A 20,770-nucleotide genomic window follows, 5' to 3' on the forward strand; every position below is an offset into this window, starting at 1 on the left:
AATTACACACAAAAACTTCAAAATATGAACTAATTTTTGTAGACTACTTCTTCTTTGATGGTCCTTGTCGTCCTCGGGGAGGCGATTCCTGCTCGTCACCTCTTCCGAAGAGCCAACTTGTGTCCCCTTTCGACGAGTAATCCTTGTTGTATTCATCGTCGCCGGTGCTCGCTAGCTACGCCTCCACCTCCGCCTTCGCCTTCGCCTTCGCCCGGGCCCTTGTCTCCTTCTTTGCTGCCGCCGCCTCCTCAGCCTCTTCCTCCTCCTCCTCCTCCTCCTTCTCATGGCCGTCATCGGCGACGACTTTCTCCTCCTCCTCATGACTGTCGTCGGCCTCCCAATCTTCCTCCTGGTTATCCGTCGACGGGGAACTAGAGCTGCTAGGCGTTGCAACTCTGTCCCACCAATGGCACCATCCCGGTGGCTTCCCCTCGCTATCGGTGTCTGATGGCAAAGAGAGGTTGCTCATGGTCAGAGAGGAGAGGAGAGATGAATGGTGCCGGTCGGTTGTAGATCAGAATGTGAATACCTATGGATCTTATTGAGTGGGGATGAATGGCGGCGCAGATATCGAAGAGGGTTGTGGTTGCTCTTCCGCGGAGTTCGCTCTCCATTCCGGCGGTTCGCGTGTCGATCGACGTGGTTGCCACTGCGACGGTTCCCCTTCCCAGCAATTGTACCGTCGCTAGGTAGGCGACGGTTGAGCGTCGTTCATGTGTCCATGACGCGTCGGGCCCGCCACTTCCCGTCTCGCTTCTCGCTGCCCGGAGCGCCCCTATGGACCGGGGATGGACTCGGGACGCCGGCCACCGTATTGAGCAGCGTCGGGCAGAAAGAACCTTTAAGACACGCGACTTTGAACGGAAAATGTCCAGCGCGTTCCAAAAAAATTTGGAGGATGTTTCGGGGACGCCGGGTGGAGATGCTTTTACATTCGCCAGGCTGACAAAACATTCGAGTGTCCCACCATGCAGCGAACGCAACGAGATCTTACAGGTCCCGCATGCATAAAATGGTCAAACTCAAACTCATGTGCCCCACAGTCCAGTCACACACAACTCTGATGTCCCTATGACCATCCGGTCCCACCGCCGGCGGCACATCTCCAGCAGCCCCGAGCCGAGCGTCTTTCTGGAACAGAGCCCAAGGGTCGCCCACTCCTGCCAACACGAAGCAGGAAAGGGAAAGGGGAAGGCGATGGCGATGGCGGAAGCTTCTAGAACCTCGGAGGCGCGCCGCGACGCCGTGTTCGGGCGCTGGGTCATCTTCTCGCCGGCGCGCTCGCGCCGCCCCACCGACCTCAAGTCCCACGGCCCCGCGAATCCCAGCCCCGCCGACGGCAACGCCCCCAAGCCCTCCTGCCCCTTCTGCCTCGGCCGCGAGTCCGAGTGCGCCCCGGAGATATTCCGCGTGCCAGCGCCCGACGCGTCGTCGCCGTGGCGGATCCGCGTGATCGAGAACCTGTTCCCGGCGCTGCGGCGCGACGTGGAGCCGCCGCCGCCGGAGGAGGGGGAGAAGGAGCCCGTCGGCGCGGGGGAGTGCGCCGTGCGGGGGTTCGGCTTCCACGACGTGGTCATCGAGACGCCGCGCCACGACGTGCGGCTCTGGGACCTGGACGCGGAGGGGGTCGGCGACGTCCTGCTCGCCTACGCGCGTCGGGTGCGGCAGTTAGCTCAACACCCAGCGGTGAAGTATGTTCAGGTGATTCTCTATTTAAACTTCAGCGCTTATATGCTTATATAGTTATTACCCCGTACTAGATTCCATAGCTGGGTCTACGTGATCTGACAAATGGTGACAATTCGTCGCGTACATGTCATTTCGGTAGTTCTTAAAGGAGTGGCAAACTGCCAATGTGATGTTCTTAGAAGCGGCCCTAGCAATTGTCGTTTACAGGTTAGTAGAACTACAAAAAAAATCCTAGATGTTAATAGTTTTGATAGTTCAAGGTGCAAATTAAATGATTTAGGAGTTGGGTGTGGAATTAAAATCGATGCACTAGTTGACAAAGATATAGCGCTGAACTAAGATATTATGTGCAGTCCTAGTGTTTCTTCTTTGTTATCCATACAATGTACCTAAGTTTTCTCTGCCAATGGGTCTAATCATACACTTAATGGCCAAACTGAATATGGATAATTTGTTGGGATTTTCTGGCTTTTTTCAGCAGTTTTTCATTTTGTTTGGATAATGCATTTTGGCGGCACAATCTGCAAATTAGCTGATAGCCTGGTAGCATAGTATGTGTACTTACTTTTGAGTTTAGGCTGCAGATTGTGTTGTATTCAGGGGCATTTTCTGTGGAGCCGATGTTTATTTCAAAACCCTTTCAACAGTCATGCACTTTCTAATTGAAGCTGAATAACACATTTCCAAGTTACCATGTTCTATTTTGTTTTGTTCTGTTCTATATGTCGGTTGACAAACGTTAAATCTTTTTAACACTATGTAGTGATCGCCGTGGCAGGATTTACTGCAGTTTTGTCACTTAGTGCTTTCCTCATGCTCAGCTCTCTTTCATGCACTGCCAGGTAACATATCTGTGCATGTAGAAACCTCTTGCCTGAGTTCAAAAATGGCAGTAATACGCAAGGGAAATAGCAATACTTCATTGGCTCGTTTTAACACTTTGGATCTTTTATATTTGGCCAACTATACAGAGCCAGTCATTTATGCTATGGGAACAAGCCGATGCTCTGATAAGTAAATGTGTGACATTGTGTATTTAAAGATGAGCACTGAGAAGGCGCAATGCTTAACCGCCAATGGTGACCACGACTCCAGATAATGAAAACATAAAATAGGCCAAAATCAAACTACTCTAATCTAACTTATAAAGGAAAATGACATAAGACAGAACAGGGGCAAGTGCAACTGAGGCTCCTAGATCTGGTGGCCTGGCTGCTTGTGCATGTTGGCTATTACATTATCTGTTCAGAGATTCCAGGCTGCATGAAATATTTGGTGCGCATGGTTCAGATGCTCTACTGAAGTGTGTATCCTTGAATTAATACAAATAAAACCTGCTTATTAAGTAAAGTGGTATTGATGATACATTGATCAATCACAATAAATTAGCTGCAACTCTTGCTAATGCTGCATATCTGCATGAGAACTGAGCCCAGTTTTTGTTCTCAAATTCATATTTCATTGTCTATTTATTTGTGCTGCTATGGCACTGAAAAAAATACAAGTAATAGCCTTTATTTTGTTATAGCATTAGCTACTTGAGTTACTTAGTTTACTGTAGCTTGTACAATGTGTTGCCAAATTCCTCTTGTTACATGAAAAAATTCTGTTGTCTTGAATTGCTTAGGTGTTTAAGAACCACGGGGCGTCTGCTGGAGCTTCAATGGCACACTCACACAGCCAGATGATTGGAACTCCTTTTGTCCCTCCATCAGTTACCTCCCGGCTTAACTGCATGAAGGAGGTTTTTGAGAGGTCGGGAAAGTGCAGCCTTTGTGAGATTCAGTGCAAGGATATCTTGGTCAGCGAGACACGGAATTTTTCTGCAATTGTTCCTTTTGCAGCATCTTATCCATTTGAGATATGGATCATTCCTCAGGAACATAGCTCCTTTTTCCATGAAATAGATCAGGATAAGGTATGGATTGTTCGTTATTCTATTTGATCCCATCTTTTTTATAAACCATACTAGCTCAAACTACATTTTTCTGCACAAATATATGTTTAATGACCTGAGCTATGAAATTAAACTTCATAGAGTTCATGGATTCTCCTGCCATCTGCTGTTATTCAGTGCTCTTTTGTTTGTAATAAATTATTACTATGCTGTATACAGGTATTGGATCTGGGGTCTCTGTTGAAAAACATACTGGAAAAGTTGTGCAAGCAGCTCAATGATCCGCCGTTCAACTATATGATCCACAGTGCGCCATTTGGACTCTCCTCATCCTGCATGCCTTACACACACTGGTTCCTCCAGATAGTGCCGCAGTTGAGTGTAACTGGTGGATTTGAGATGGGAAGCGGGTGCTACATCAACCCAGTTTTCCCTGAAGATGCAGCGAAGATCCTAAGGGAAATCGACTGCTCAATATAGCTCTGATTTATTTCTCTGTCATGCTGGAACTACGGTTGTGTTGTTCCTCTATAGTGTCATTTTTTCCGAAGATAATTGGTACTACATTGCTAATAATCTGAGTGGACAGTTAACATGATACGTGTTACTGAGAGAATGTGATCAAACTCGAAGTTCTTAACCCTGCAAGTGCTTTTCTGGTGGAGTTTGTATTTCTTCACCTGGAACTGGAAGGGTGGTCTTGAATTCAGAATTTTCCTGAGCAGTGTTCGGTCTTCTAAGTTGTTTATTGCAGTATATCTGTGATTCAGTGTACCATGAGTCCATGACCTTGATGGTACAATGTCATGTGGGGCCAAGCCTACAGCCGTCGCAAGGGCAAGGGCCCTGCGGCCTCTTAGAGTCCTCATAGTTTAAGTTAGTAGAGTTTAGGTATAGTTGGAAAGGTTTAGTCCCGAAGAAGGTTACCCTCCCAATTACCTAAACTAGAGTTAGAGTTAGATGCAAATTCTGTAATTGGCTAATATATAAAGCCATCCCTATGCGTTTCAAGGAACTAATATATAAAGCCATCCCTATGCATTTCAAGAAACAAGCAGAATTAATCCAATCTCTCACCTCTTGCTCCCTGCGCCTATCCTCACCTCCTTCTCCAACCATAGGCCGACGGGATTATCGCCCTAAGCCTCCCACCGATCACAACTACAACCTACGATCCAATCCTCCCCCAAACCGTGACAACTTGGTATCAGATTCATCTTCGATCCCGGCGGCTGCCATGGAGCCTCCGCCGCCACCTCCGCAAACCCTAGCCGAGATCATCGCCAAACAGCAGGAGGATCACCAATCTGTGCTCGCCACCCTCACCAGCCTCGCCGATGAAAATCACCAAGCAAGGGTTGAACGTGCGGAGGACCGCGCCACCCTCAAGTCCATCGCCGAGACGCTCCAAAAGTTCCAGGGCGATATCGCGGATACAGTTCAGCAGCAACGTGCCCACAATCTCGCTCTCCTTCGCCTTGAAGGGAAGGGCGCGCCCCAACTTGGCGGCCTAGGGCTCATGCAGGCGCCAACGTCTACGGCCAGGGTTGGTGTACCGCCGGCCATGGCGGACGCATCTGATCGCGCCCCCCGCCTCTACAAAATCGACTTTCCCCTCTTTGATGGGGCAAGCGACCCACGACCATGGTTGACGCGCTGCAACCTCTTCTTCCTCGGTCAGCGAACGCAGGAATCCGATAAGACCTGGTTGGCTTCGTACCACCTCACCGACGTCGCCGCCTTATGGTACGGCCACCTCGTGGCAAAACTGGGTCAGCGACCGTCTTGGGGTGAGTTTCAGACCCTAATCTCCAACCACTTCGGACCACCGACCCGCGCCAACCCCTTCGGGGAGCTGATCTCGACACGCCATACTAGCACTGTCGCGGATTACTCCAAGCGCTTCCTCGAAAATCTCTCACGGATCCAGCCAATCGCCGACGCCGAGGAGCGGGATATATTCACCAATAATTTGGGGGAGCCCATGAAGACGCAGGTGGAGATGCTGAAACCTGCTACGCTCGACGCCGCGATGGACTTGGCCATATCCTTCGAGCACCTGAACATTGTTACTGGAGCCGCCACAACTGCGACTCGGCCAATCCGCCCGTCCAGGACCGCAGCCAGCCCCACTCCAGCAGCCCAAGAATCATCCGGGTCAGCACCAGCACTCGTTTTCAAAAAGCTCACCCCTGCTGAGATGGATGACCGCCGTGCCAAGAACCTGTGTTTCAATTGTGACGAGAAGTTTGTGCGGGGACATCGCTGCAAACGGCTGTTCTACATACAGTCCGCTGATGACGAGGAGGAGCCCTTAGCAGATGCACATGAGGAGGCCAAAATTTCACTTCTCGCTGTCACTGGAATTCCCACCAGCGATACCATGCAGGTTGCTATACGTATCGGGGATCGTGACCTGGTTGCCCTGCTGGATTCTGGTAGTACGCATAACTTCATTCACGAGGAGTTGGCCACTATTGTGGGGTTGCCCTTCTCCTCTGATCGCCGCCTTGGAGTCACAGTTGCTAATGGGGACCGGGTTACTTGCCGTGGACTACTCAAGCAGGCAGCGATCACGATTGACACGGAGAATTTTTTGGTCGACTTGCACGCCATTCCATTGGGCGGGTTTGACGTTGTGCTTGGTACACGTTTTCTCAAGACGCTCGGACCCATTGTGTGGGATTTCACCACTCAGTGGATGTCGTTTTGGCACACGGATCATCGGGTGGAGTGGACAGGTCTGGGTTCTTCAGGCCGGCCTGCACACCTACATGTCTGCGAGGGCAGAGCTCTTCTCGACAGCCTCCTGGCCGCGTTCTCGGACGTCTTCGCCGAGCCCCAGGGTCTACCGCCGCCACGCGCTCATGACCATCATATTCACCTTATTCCTGGGACGCAGCCCGTCGCCATCCGGCCCTACCGCTACCCGGCTATTCAGAAGGATGAACTGGAACGTCAATGTGCAGAGATGCTCGCTCGGGGCCTTATCCGCCAAAGCTCGTCGGCGTTCTCATCACCTGTGCTCCTGGTACGCAAGCATGATGGTACATGGCGTTTTTGTATCGATTTTCGTGGTCTCAACATGGTCACCATCAAGGACAAGTTCCCTATTCCAGTTGTGGATGAGCTGCTAGACGAGCTGAAAGGCGCCCGATTTTTCACGAAGCTGGACCTACGATCAGGCTACCATCAAGTTCGAATGGCCCCGGAAGACATCCACAAAACGGCATTCCGCACTCATGAGGGCCTTTTTGAGTTTGTGGTGATGACATTTGGGTTAACCAATGCGCCGGCGACCTTCCAAGCACTGATGAACGATGTACTTGGATCTTTCCTTCGTTGATTTGTTCTGGTTTTCTTTGACGACATTTTGATATACAGTTCCTCGTGGTCGGACCACCTTCGCCATGTCAAGCTCGTCTTGGAGGCTATGCGCACACATCAGTTGTATCTCAAGCGCTCCAAGTGCTCTTTTGGGGAGCAATCTATGGCCTATCTGGGACACGTCATCTCTGCGGAAGGAGTGGCCATGGACAGCGATAAGGTCCTCGCCGTGGTCGACTGGCCGGCACCCCGTACGCCCGAGCTGTGAGGGGATTCTTGGGTTTGGCGGGATACTACCGCAAGTTCATTAAGGGGTTCGGCACCATTGCGGCGCCCCTCACCGCACTACTGAAGAAGGATGGATTTCTCTGGACTGACCAGGCGGCGACCGCATTTGAGGCCCTTAAGGTTGCACTCACTACTGCACCGGTTCTTCGGTTGCCTGATTTTACAGCTCCGTTCATTGTGGAATGTGATGCCTCTGGATCTGGTTTTGGTGCCGTGATGCATCAAGGAGAAGGGCCAATTGCCTACTTCAGCAAACCCATCGCTCCACGACATGTTTCTTTAGCGGCATATGAGAGGGAACTCATAGGGCTTGTTCAAGCCGTGCGTCATTGGCGCCCTTATCTCTGGGGTCGTGCTTTCATTGTCAAAACTGATCATTACAGCCTCAAATTTTTGCTGGACCAGCGCCTGGCCACAATTCCGCAGCATCATTGGGTTGGCAAGCTTTTGGGCTTTGACTTTACAGTAGAGTATAAACCAGGACGACAGAACATTGTCGCTGACGCTCTTTCTCGCCGTGAGGTTGCTACCAGCCATACATGCGCTATCACAGGGACTTCTTTTGATCTATTTGAGGCTCTCCGTCAGGCCACGCACACAGACCCGGCATTGGTCGCCTTTCGGGAGCAGCTTGAGTCAGGCGAGTTGGGACAGCCTTGGGCATTGGTCGACAGCATTGTTACGTTCCAGCAACGGGCTTATGTGCCTCCCTCGTCGCCGCTTGTCGGGGAGGTCTTGGCGGCAGCTCACGATGATAGTCATGAAGGTATCCAGAAGTCTTTGCATCGCCTTCGCCGGGATTTTCATTTGCCACAAGCACGGTCCACCCTGCAGCAGTATATTCGTGCTTGTACAGTTTGTCAACGCAATAAGACAGAGCAGCTTCATCCCGCTGGACTCTTACAGCCATTGACAGTACCATCTCGTGTCTGGGAAGACATCTCCATGGATTTTATTGAGGCATTACCTAAGGTGGGCGGTAAGAGTGTCATCCTTACAGTGGTGGATCGTTTCTCCAAGTATGCCCATTTTATTCCTTTGGCACATCCATATACTGCTGAGACGGTTGCTAAGGAGTTTTTCTCCCATATTGTTCGTCTTCACGGTTTTCCTACATCAATTGTTTCGGATAGAGATGTGGTATTCACTTCGGGATTTTGGAAAGCTTTATTTGCGGCTGCGGGTACACGCTTACACATGAGTTCCGCATTCCATCCACAGTCGGACGGCCAGTCTGAGGCAGTGAATAAGGTCATCACTATGTACCTTAGATGCATTACTGGGGATAGGCCTCACCAGTGGCTTCAATGGTTACCATGGGCTGAGTACTGCTACAACACTTCCTATCATTCGGCGCTGAAGGACACACCTTTTAGGATTGTGTATGGCCGTGACCCTCCGTGTCGTTGCCTAATCGACGATACCTCGGAGGAGGGATCCTCACGAAGGGGAGAAGAAGTAGGGGCCATAGGGCGGAGTGCACACGAGACGGTGGTACGCGATTTACCCAGCTTCGGAACACCTGCACGATGACAGGGCTTACTGCTGCTTGTCTGGAATTATCTGGGCGCTTTCGCGTTGTTACAATGAGTTGTGGTTGTGCCTCTAGGGCTCCCAGGATCCGGCTTATAAGGGCGCACAGATCTAGGGTTTACATGGAGAGTCCTAGCCGGAATACAAGTTGCCTAACTACGGTACAATGTCTTGCCGTGTACGTCAAGGATCCGCCTTCCTTCAAATACGTGCTGGATCCGGATACTTCTTGGGCTGTCACGGATTCGGCCTCCTTCGTTGGTCGGTTGAGATCCGACTCCTCGTTCCTGGGCTGGACTTCATCCTTTACGATCAACAACAACTGGGCCGCCCGATGGGCCACATGCCTCACCACCAACTATGGGCCACCCGGGCTTGCCGGATCTAGGCCATGCCGTTGATATACCCATAAAGTATACCCACAACAGTAGCCCCCGAAGCTCTCCGAGATTCATCATTCTTCCGACTTCATTCATCTCGGATCCGAAGAGAATCTTGAAGAGCTTCAAAAATTTTACTTGATTCCGGGTTCATTCACTCGGAAATCCTTCGTCTTCAGATAAGGTATCGTAACGGAGATTCCGATTTCCCTGCGCACACCTTCCTTTTTTCCCGCGCTAAATCTCCGCAGATGCAAATCTTTAGCCGGAAATCTCGGGAGTGCATGGTTAAGTTACCTCCACGTCGTTTTACCACACTTGACCTAAGACACGTGTCATCCATCCATCGGTGCGACCGTTCCGTTTCCACCGTTGGATCCGAATCCCGAATCTCCGCGCGTGGCCTATAAATACCCCACGACTCGGTAATTCTTCATTCTTTCACCGCTCCTCACCACTTCATCTTCCTCCTCGCGCCGCGCCGCCCGACGGATCTCAACTCCGGCGAACTTTGCCACAGTGAGCTTCGCGCGCCGCCATCCCAAACCTCTCCTCGAACCAAGATTGCAACGGTTGATCAGGAAATCAACTCCGCCGCCAATTCGTGGTCATCGGAGGCTCGAAACCGCTAGCTCGTCGACCTCTACTTCACCGGAGCTTCGCCGGACCGTCGCGCCATTGCCGGTACGTGCACCGGTCTTGTAGAAGAAGAAGTAGTTGTAGTGTAGATTTTCCGGTTACTCAACTTAGCTCGCATGGGTGCAGCCGGAAGCATGTCTCACGGTTCTCCTCACTGCACTGGTAGTTCTCCGAGTAGTCCGGATCCCAGTGCCGTGGAACCGATTTGCCCGGATCCCATCGCGTATCTACCACCATATGTTTCCGACGTTAGGCTTGCTCAACCATTCTCCGCCTCTTCCAGTACTTTACTAGGCCGGATCCCAACAGCCCAAGAGCTCGAAGAGGAGCTTGATACGTCTCCGACGTATCGATAATTTCTTATGTTCCATGCCACATTATTGATGTTATCTACATGTTTTATGCACACTTTATATCATATTCGTGCATTTTCTGTAACTAACCTATTAACAAGATGCCGAAGTGCCAGTTCCTGTTTTCTGCTGTTTTTGGTTTCAGAAATCCTAGTAACGAAATATTCTCGGAATCGGACGAAATCAACGCCCAGGTTCCTATTTTGCCCGGAAGCATCCAGAACACACGAGAACCGCCAGAGAGGGGCACAGGCCCACCAAACCCTAGGCCGGCGTGGCCAGGGGGGCCCGCGCCACCCTATGGTGTGGGCACCCCTTCAGCCCTCCTGCGCCGCCTCTTCGCCTATTTAAAGCCTCCGTCGCGAAAACCCTGATGCGTTCGACGAAACCCACAGAAACCTTCCAGAGCCGCCGCCATCACGAAGCCAAGATCTGGGGGACAGGAGTCTCTATTCCGACACGCTGCCGGAACGGGGAAGTGCCCCCGGAAGGCTTCTCCATCGACACCGCTGCCATCTCCACCGCCATCTTCATCACCGCTGCTGCTCCCATGAGGAGGGAGTAGTTCTCCATCGAGGCTCGGGGCTGTACCGGTAGCTATGTGGTTCATCTCTCTCCTATGTACTTCAATACAATAATCTCATGAGCTGCTTTACATGATTGAGATTCATATGATGATGCTTGTAATCTAGATGTCATTATGCTAGTCAAGTGAGTTTTACTTATGTGATCTCCGGAGACTCCTTGTCCCACGTGTGTAAAGGTGACAGTGTGTGCACCGTGTGGGTCTCTTAGGCTATATTTCACAGAATACTTATTCACTGATGAATGGCATAGTGAGGTGCTTATTTATATCTCTTTATGATTGCAATGTATTTGTATCACAATTTATCTATGTGCTACTCTAGCAATGTTATTAAAGTAGTTTTATTCCTCCTGCACGATGTAATGGTGACAGTGTGTGCATCCGTGTTAGTACTTGGTTTATGCTATGATCATGATCTCTTGTAGAATATGAAGTTAACTATTGCTATGATAGTATTGATGTGTACTATTCCTCCTACATAAGCATGAAGGTGACAGTGTGCATGCTATGTTAGTACTTGGTTTAGTCTTTTGATCTATCTTACACTCTAAGGTTACTTAAATATGAACATTGAATTGTGGAGCTTGTTAACTCCGGCATTGAGGGTTCATGTAATCCTACGCAATGTGTTCATCATCCAACAAGAGTGTAGAGTATGCATTTATCTATTCTGTTATGTGATCAATGTTGAGAGTGTCCACTAGTGAAAGTCTAATCCCTAGGCCTTGTTCCTAAATACTGCTATCGCTGCTTGTTTACTGTTTTACTGCGTTACTACTGTTGCAATACTACCACCATCAACTACACGCCAGCAAGCTATTTTCTGGCACCGTTGCTACGGCTCATATATATTCATACCACCTGTATTTCACTATCTCTTCTCCGAACTAGTGCACCTATTAGGTGTGTTGGGGACACAAGAGACTTCTTGCTTTGTGGTTGCAGGGTTGCATGAGAGGGATATCTTTGACCTCTTCCTCCCTGAGTTCGATAAACCTTGGGTGATCCACTTAAGGGAAAACTTGCTGCTGTTCTACAAACCTCTGCTCTTGGAGGCCCAACACTGTCTACAGGAAAAGGAGGGGGGCGTAGACATCAAGCTATTTTCTGGCGCCGTTGCCGGGGACCAGAAAGCTACACAACAGGGATTTCCTCCCTCGTCAACCACGCGCCAGTCCTGGACAGCATCAAGTATTTTCTGGCGCCGTTGCCGAGGAGGAAAGGTAAAAGGTACTCACACTCCGGACCTCGGCTACCAAGCTATTTTCCGGCGCCGTAAGTACTCAAAGCTATTTCCTTTAGATCCTGCAATTGCAACTTTTTGTTTCTTGTTTACACTAGTAAGGCATAATGGACAACAATGAGCTTTTTACTCTATTTCCTGATTTAAGACATGGATGGTTTGATCCGAAAATTAAAAAAACCATGGAACATATTAGTATGAACACTTTGAACACCATTGTTGCTAATGATATGGAAAATTCTAAGCTTGGGGAAGCTGGTTTTGATGAGCATGATCTTTTTAGTCCCCCAAGCATTGAGGAGAAAATTTACTTTGATGATACTTTGCCTCCTATTTATGATGATTATAATGATATTGGTCTTTTAGTGCCGCCTACTATGGAGAGTAATTTTTATGATGACAATACTATGCCTCCTACACTTGATGAGAATAATATGATAGCTACTTTGTTGAATTTGCTCCTACTACAATTAATAAGAATAACTATGCTTATGTTGGGAGTAGTAATAATTTTATGCATGAGACTCATGATAAGAATGCTTTATGTGATAGTTATATTGTTGAGTTTGCTCATGACATTACTGAAAGTTATTATGAGAGAGGAAAATATGGTTGTAGAAATTTTCATGTTACTAAAACACCTCTCTATGTGCTAAATTTTTTGAAGCTACACTTGTTTTATCTTCCTATGCTTGTTACTTTGCTCTTCATGAATTTATTTGTGTACAAGATTCCTTTTCATAGGAAGCATGTTAGACTTAAATGTGTTTTGAATTTGCCTCTTGATGCTCTCTTTTGCTTCAAATACTATTTCTTGCGAGTGCATCATTAAAACTGCTGAGCCCATCTTGATGGCTATAAAGAAAGAACTTCTTGGGAGATAACCCATGTGTTATTTTGCTACAGTACTTTGTTTTATATTTGTGTCTTGGAAGTTGTTTACTACTGTAGCAACATCTCCTTATCTTAGTTTTGTGTTTTGTTGTGCCAAGTAAAGTCTTTGATAGTAAAGTCAATACTAGATTTGGATTACTGCGCAGAAACTGTTTTCTTTGCTGTCACGAATCTGGGCTAAAATCTCTGTAGGTAACTCAGACAAATATGCAAATTTACGTGAGTGATCCTCAGATATGTACGCAACTTTCATTCAATTTGGGCATTTTCATTTGAGCAAGTCTGGTGCCATTTTAAAATTCGTCAATACGAACTGTTCTGTTTTGACAGATTCTGCCTTTTATTTCGCATTGCCTCTTTTGCTATGTTAGATGAATTTCTTTGATCCACTAATGTCCAGTAGCTTTATGCAATGTCCAGAAGTGTTAAGAATGATTGTGTCACCTCTGAACATGTTAATTTTTATTGTGCACTAACCCTCTAATGAGTTGTTTCGAGTTTGGTGTGGAGGAAGTTTTCAAGGATCAAGAGAGGAGTATGATGCAATATGATCAAGGAGAGTGAAAGCTCTAAGCTTGGGGATGCCCCGGTGGTTCACCCCTGCATATTCTAAGAGGACTCAAGCATCTAAGCTTGGGGATGCCCAAGGCATCCCCTTCTTCATCGACAACATTATCAGGTTCCTCCCCTGAAACTATATTTTTATTCCATCACATCTTATGTGCTTTGCTTGGAGCGTCGGTTTGTTTTAGTTTTTGTTTTGTTTGAATAAATGCTTGTGTGGGAGAGAGACACGCTCCGCTGTTGCATATGGACAAGTATGTCCTTAGGCTTTACTCATAATATTCATGGCGAAGTTTCTTCTTCGTTAAATTGTTATATGGTTGGAATTGGAAAATGATACATGTAGTAATTGCTATAAATGTCTTGGGTAATGTGATACTTGGCAATTGTTGTGCTCATGTTTAAGCTCTTGCATCATATGCTTTGCACCCATTAATGAAGAAATACATAGAGCATGCTAAAATTTGGTTTGCATAATTGGTCTCTCTAAGGTCTAGATAATTTCTAGTATTGAGTTTGAACAACAAGGAAGACGGTGTAGAGTCTTATAATGTTTTCAATATGTCTTTTATGTGAGTTTTGCTGCACCAGTTCATCCTTGTGTTTGTTTCAAATAACCTTGCTAGCCTAAACCTTGTATCGAGAGGGAATACTTCTCATGCATCCAAAATACTTGAGCCAACCACTATGCCATTTGTGTCCACCATACCTACCTACTACATGGTATTTTCCGCCATTCCAAAGTAAATTGCTTGAGTGCTACCTTTAAAATTCCATCATTCACCTTTGCAATATATAGCTCATGGGACAAATAGCTTAAAAACTATTGTGGTATTGAATATGTAATTATGCACTTTATCTCTTATTAAGTTGCTTGTTGTGCGATAACCATGTTTCTGGGGATGCCATCAACTACTCTTTGTTGAATTTCATGTGAGTTACTATGCATGTTCGTCTTGTCTGAAGTAAGAGAGATCTACCACCTTATGGTTAAGCATGCATATTGTTAGAGAAGAACATTGGGCCGCTAACTAAAGCCATGATCCATGGTGGAAGTTTCAGTTTTGGACAAATATCCTCAATCTCAAATGAGAAAATTATTAATTGTTGTTACATGCTTATGCATAAAAGAGGAGTCCATTATCTGTTGTCTATGTTGTCCCGGTATGGATGTCTAAGTTGAAGAATAATCAATAGCGAGAAATCCAATGCGAGCTTTCTCCTTAGACCTTTGTACAGGCGGCATAGAGGTACCCCATTGTGACACTTGGTTAAAACATGTGCATTGTGATGATCCGGTAGTCCAAGCTAATTAGGACAAGGTGCGGGCACTATTAGTATACTATGCATGAGGCTTGCAACTTGTAAGATATGATTTACATGATACATATGCTTTATTACTACCGTTGACAAAATTGTTTCATGTTTTCAAAATCAAAGCTCTAGCACAAATATAGCAATCGATGCTTTTCCTCTATGAGGACCATTCTTTTACTTTATTGTTGAGTCAGTTCACCTATTTCTCTCTACCTCAAGAAGCAAACACTTGTGTGAACTGTGCATTGATTCCTACATATTTGCATATTGCACTTGTTATATTACTCTATGTTGACAATTATCCATGAGATATACATGTTACAAGTTGAAAGCAACCGCTGAAACTTAATCTTCTTTTATGTTGCTTCAATACCTTTACTTTGAATTATTGCTTTATGAGTTAACTCTTATGCAAGACTTATTGATGCTTGTCTTGAAGTGCTATTCATGAAAAGTCTTTGCTATATGATTCACTTGTTTACTCATGTCATATACATTGTTTTTATCGCTGCATTCACTACATATGCTTTACAAATAGTATGATCAAGATTATGATGGCATGTCACTCCAGAAATTATCTGTGTTATCGTTTTACCTGCTCGGGACGAGCAGAACTAAGCTTGGGGATGCTGATACGTCTCTGACGTATCGATAATTTCTTATGTTCCATGCCACATTATTGATGTTATCTACATGTTTTATGCACACTTTATGTCATATTCGTGCATTTTCTGGAACTAACCTATTAACAAGATGCTGAAGTGCCAGTTCCTGTTTTCTGCTGTTTTTGGTTTCAGAAATCCTAGTAACGAAATATTCTCGAAATCGGACGAAATCAACGCCCAGGTTCCTATTTTGCCCGGAAGCATCCAGAACACACGAGAACCGCCAGAGAGGGGGCACAGGCCCACCAAACCCTAGGCCGGCGCGGCCAGGGGGGGCCCACGCCACCCTATGGTGTGGGCACCCCTTCAGCCCTCCTGCGCCGCCTCTTCGCCTATTTAAAGCCTCCGTCGCGAAAACCCTGATGCGTTCGACGAAACCCACAGAAACCTTCCAGAGCCGCCGCCATCGTGAAGCCAAGATCTGGGGGACAGGAGTCTCTGTTCCGGCACGCTGCCGGAACGGGGAAGTGCCCCCGGAAGGCTTCTCCATCGACACCGCTGCCATCTCCACCGCCATCTTCATCACCGCCGCTGCTCCCATGAGGAGGGAGTAGTTCTCCATCGTGGCTCGGGGCTGTACCGGTAGCTATGTGGTTCATCTCTCTCCTATGTACTTCAATACAATAATCTCATGAGCTGCTTTACATGATTGAGATTCATATGATGATGCTTGTAATCTAGATGTCATTATGCTAGTCAAGTGAGTTTTACTTATGTGATCTCTGGAGACTCCTTGTCCCACGTGTGTAAAGGTGACAGTGTGTGCACCGTGTGGGTCTCTTAGGCTATATTTCACAGAATACTTATTCACTGATGAATGGCATAGTGAGGTGCTTATTTATATCTCTTTATGATTGCAATGTATTTGTATCACAATTTATCTATGTGCTACTCTAGCAATGTTATTAAAGTAGTTTTATTCCTCCTGCACGATGTAATGGTGGCAGTGTGTGCATCCGTGTTAGTACTTGGTTTATGCTATGATCCTGATCTCTTGTAGAATATGAAGTTAACTATTGCTATGATAGTATTGATGTGTACTATTCCTCCTACATAAGCATGAAGGTGACAGTGTGCATGCTATGTTAGTACTTGGTTTAGTCTTTTGATCTATCTTACACTCTAAGGTTACTTAAATATGAACATTGAATTGTGGAGCTTGTTAACTCCGGCATTGAGGGTTCGTGTAATCCTACGCAATGTGTTCATCATCCAACAAGAGTGTAGAGTATGCATTTATCTATTCTGTTATGTGATCAATGTTGAGATTGTCCACTAGTGAAAGTCTAATCCCTAGGCCTTGTTCCTAAATACTGCTATCGCTTGTTTCTTGTTTCTTTTGCGTTACTACTGTTGCAATACTACCACCATCAACTACACGCCAGCAAGCTATTTTCTGGCACCGTTGCTACTGCTCATATATATTCATACCACCTGTATTTCACTATCTCTTCGCCGAACTAGTGCACCTATTAGGTGTGTTGGGGACACAAGAGACTTCTTGCTTTTTGGTTGCAGGGTTGCATGAGAGGGATATCTTTGACCTCTTCCTCCCTGAGTTCGATAAACCTTGGGTGATCCACTTAAGGGAAAACTTGCTGCTGTTCTACAAACCTCTGCTCTTGGAGGCCCAACACTGTCTACAGGAAAAGGAGGGGGGCGTAGACATCAAGCTATTTTCTGGCGCCGTTGTCGGGGACCAGAAAGCTACACAACAGGGATTTCCTCCCTCGTCAACCACGCGCCAGTCCTGGACAGCATCAGAGCTACAAGGCCAAGCTAGAATGGCAGCCAAGGTACAAGAGGTGGAAAACAAGAAAGCTTCCAAGGCCCGGAGCCGTGAAGGGGTGCGGGGTCAATGGTGGCCCTGCGAGACAACCGATGCGGAGCTCCGGGAGCTTCAAAACGAAGGCATGATTTCCGAGCATTGGAGTTTCACGCGCGACTCCGACGTCCCCAAACCCGACGCGGATGAACGCGTTATGACAAAGGCGTGGGTCGAGCGCGGATTATCACTCCCTTGCTCGGAGTTCTTCCTCTCCGTCCTCGACACGTACGGGCTCCAGCCCCACAACATCTGCCCCAACTCCTACCTCCTGCTCTCGAACTTCGCAACTCTTTGCGAGGGGCATCTTGGAATCCGACCCGATATCAGACTATGGCAATTCTTTTTCCGAGTGAAGAAAGAGACGAAGGACAAGGCCATGCTAAACTGCGGAAGTATGACGTTCATGCTCCGCTCTGGTCGGATGTATCCTCCTCATGACTCCCACGAATCCGTCCGGTACTGGAACACCGGATGGTTTTATGTGAAGAACGAGTCAGTTCTGAACGTCCACGATGGACTCCCGCCCTTCAGCAACACGCCTCCGGAAGAATTGGCGAGCTGGAGCTTCATCCCCACGCTTGCCCAAACACCCATACTGGAGAAGGCTGCGCGGAGGATTTCCTGGTTGGTTCACGATGGACTAACCGGGGCCCAGCTCACCCTCGGCTGGTTTACCCGGAGGATCCAGCCTCTGCGCTACAACGCACGCCTGATGTGCGCTTACACAGGGGCAGACGATCTCCTCCGAGTCACTCGCCACGATCTTCCAGCCGACTCCCTCAAGAGAAGGTTCAAGACGTTGGTGAAAATTCCTAGGGGCCAACAGGTCCCGGAACTGATCAAGGATATCTACACAAACGACCAGTGTCCTCCGGTAAGCTCTGTTCTTTTCGTTGCTTCAAACTTCACAAGTTTTTGGATGTTAACTTTGACTTTTTATTCATATTCCTCCCAGCTCAACACTTTGGCGGAGGAAAACTTCCGCACCATTCTTCGTGTCCCTGTCAGCGGCGACGCGGCGGAGGAGGTTCCGGAAGACGAAGAGGAGGAAGAGGAACAGGCACCCCGCAAGGCGGCCCCTCGACCTTCGAAGCTTCCCCGCGCCAAAGCTTCCGGCTCAGAAGCCGGAGCTAGCGGCGAGGCCTCCGCCAAGAAGCCCAAGACCGTAAGGCCACCTCCGCTAGACTCGAGGAAAGCGGAACGTGAACGCCTGAAGATGCTTTCAACAGCTGGCAAACGCTCGCGCCCCATCATCCCCGGCGCCCCGTAAGTTTCCGAATATGGTGCACCTCTATCTTGGCGAAATTATTTCTTATTCGATCCCTTTCACTTGTTTGCAGGAATCCGAGTACCACCGCCACGCGGACCATCAGCCAAGAGCCTATTACTAAATACATGAAAAAGTCTCCGGCAATTGGTCCTACTACTCCAGCTCCGCCAAGTACTTCCCACCCTACTCCTCAGCCGTCTCCCCCTCAGGCTAATCAATCTCCCCCTCCTGCCGCAAACACTCCACCGGAAATAATTCCGATTAGCAGCGAGAAAGTGGGCGGAGAAGATCCTAAGGCCAAAGGCCCTGCCCAAGAGGACGCAGAAGAACAAGGCCAGGGAGAGGCTGAAGTCACCTCTTCTGAGAAGGCCGGAACCGGTGCTGGCGACATCGTCGTTTTTCCGAAAAACTTTGGAGATCCGGCTGACATCACTTCCACCCCCAAGGCATATGCTACCAAGTTTTTCAACAAGTTAACCGAGGCGGAGAAATGGGAGCTTGAACAAGACTTGCTCAACGCCATGCTCAACAACGCCTGGGGGAAGCCTGATGCCGCGACATCGGAAATCCAGGACTTTAAGAAGGATGTCGGCCAGTTCTTCGATAAACTCGTCTGCAAGCAAAAGGTACTCCCCAGTAGCCCCCAAGCATGTAGGCGGAAACTCAAATAATAGTTAGCGCTTAGATGCTTAGAGAAAGATTACTTCCGGGAAAGTTTTTAAATTGGATCAGTAGCCCCCAAGCATTATGGCGGAAAGGTTCCGGCAATAATGCTTTGAAGGAAACCACTGTTACAGGCCGAATTTTTACTCCTGCCCTGTTTATGTTTTACAGGAACAGCAGGCGCTGCATTACGAGCTGCACAAGAACATTGCCCTACAATGCCGCGTTACTCTGAGTCAGGCGGAAAATATCCGGACTCTGAAAGATGCGAATGCAGAACTGAACAAACAACTGGCGGACGCCCAAGGTTGGTTTCCGTCTTTTTTGTCATTAGTTCACATTCCGACTTTGAACTTGTTTTTGACTTATGTTATTATAGGCGCATCCTCGTCCCTTGTTACAGCCTCGTCGGAACTTGAGAACCTGCGCTCCTCGTACCAAGAATTGGAAACAAAATTAAAGGAGGCGGAACTAAAGAGGGAGCAGGCCGAGAAACAGCTGGCGGAGAAAAACTCCGAGCACGTCAGGGAAAAGGGCGAATTTATATTGAAAAGAAATGCTGACAGCGAGACCATCAAGAGGCAGCAGAAAGAGCTCAATGGGTTCCAGAAATATATGGAGATCGCGGAACATCACTGGGACTTGCTCAGCGAGAACATCTTGGGTACTATGCTGAAAACCTTGTCTAGATGTTTGCTCCGACCTTTTTCTTGTGCTCAAATTGCATGCTTATATCCTGATTATCTTATGCAGAGCCGCTTGGGTATCCGGAAAAGCGTCGGGATTTGTTCCCACGAGACGACCTTCTGCAACTTGCAGGCGATGATTGCAAAGATCTCATCTCCGCCTCCCGCAAGATATGCCACAACTTATCCATCAAGAGGAGTCGCACTTGCAACGTTCGCAAACTTGTTAGAAAAATGGACGTTCTTCCGGAGCTGGTGACGGATCTACAAGCATCATCAGCCCGAGGCGCAGCTGCAATGACCTTAACTATGTGCTTAGCACATAACCCCGAGCTTGATCTTGAGCAGGTAACCGCGGGCGTTCCTCCGGATGCGGATGTTAACGCGCTCCTGGATGCAGTGAGCGGCTACGACACCCGCATCGCGCGCAGGATCCGGCATGATGAATTCTACGACAAGGTCGTTCTTCCTGCGAACGAGCCCTTGGAAGCCGAACTTCAAAAGGAGCGCGACGCGGAGGCGCGACCTGCGGAATCCGGAACCCAATTTACCTGGACCAGCTCCAAGGATGCTCCCCAAGAGGAACCCAAGGCCAGCGCTGCAGCTTCTGAAGAAGAGGAAGAGAGTGATGAAGACGTGTCATCTCCGGCTGAAGACGCCAAGGAAAAAGATCCAAAGGGCAAGACTTCTCCGGCTAAGGGGGAGTGAAAACTTTTATTCCTGCGGGAGAAACAATGCATCATTTTGGCCCCAGCGAGGGTTTGTAATATAACTTTAATTCTTAAGTATCTAGGGACGAAACAATTATGCATGGGCGGAAAACTTATCCTGCTATCCGTTAGAATTATTTGCATGTTTCGTTTGTTAAAAGCAAGTGCTGTTTTGTTAATTTTCCGGCTTACTCGTTTGACCTTCCACGAGCCGGAAAACCTTTGGCCGGAAACGCTC

General features: G+C 47.9%; 2 protein-coding genes across 2 annotated transcripts; both read left to right on the forward strand.

Annotated features, from left to right (window-relative positions):
• The first annotated feature begins 1,123 nt into the window (after window positions 1-1,123).
• Window positions 1,124-4,310, forward strand: LOC127323484 (ADP-glucose phosphorylase). The gene is made up of 3 exons (XM_051351620.2): window positions 1,124-1,701; window positions 3,317-3,607; window positions 3,806-4,310. Exons 1-3 carry the CDS (start codon window positions 1,198-1,200, stop codon window positions 4,064-4,066), a joined length of 1,056 nt encoding a protein of 351 aa, XP_051207580.1. The 5' UTR covers window positions 1,124-1,197; the 3' UTR covers window positions 4,067-4,310.
• A 513-nt stretch (window positions 4,311-4,823) lies between these two features.
• On the forward strand, window positions 4,824-7,181 carry LOC139835642 (uncharacterized). Its single transcript, XM_071825501.1, has 2 exons — window positions 4,824-6,865; window positions 6,971-7,181. The coding sequence occupies exons 1-2, from the start codon at window positions 4,824-4,826 to the stop codon at window positions 7,179-7,181; spliced, it is 2,253 nt and encodes a 750-aa protein (XP_071681602.1).
• Window positions 7,182-20,770: the final 13,589 nt, after the last annotated feature.

Source organism: Lolium perenne, chromosome 2 (genome assembly GCF_019359855.2).
Source record: "Lolium perenne isolate Kyuss_39 chromosome 2, Kyuss_2.0, whole genome shotgun sequence".
In the NCBI taxonomy this organism is placed as follows: domain Eukaryota; kingdom Viridiplantae; phylum Streptophyta; class Magnoliopsida; order Poales; family Poaceae; genus Lolium; species Lolium perenne.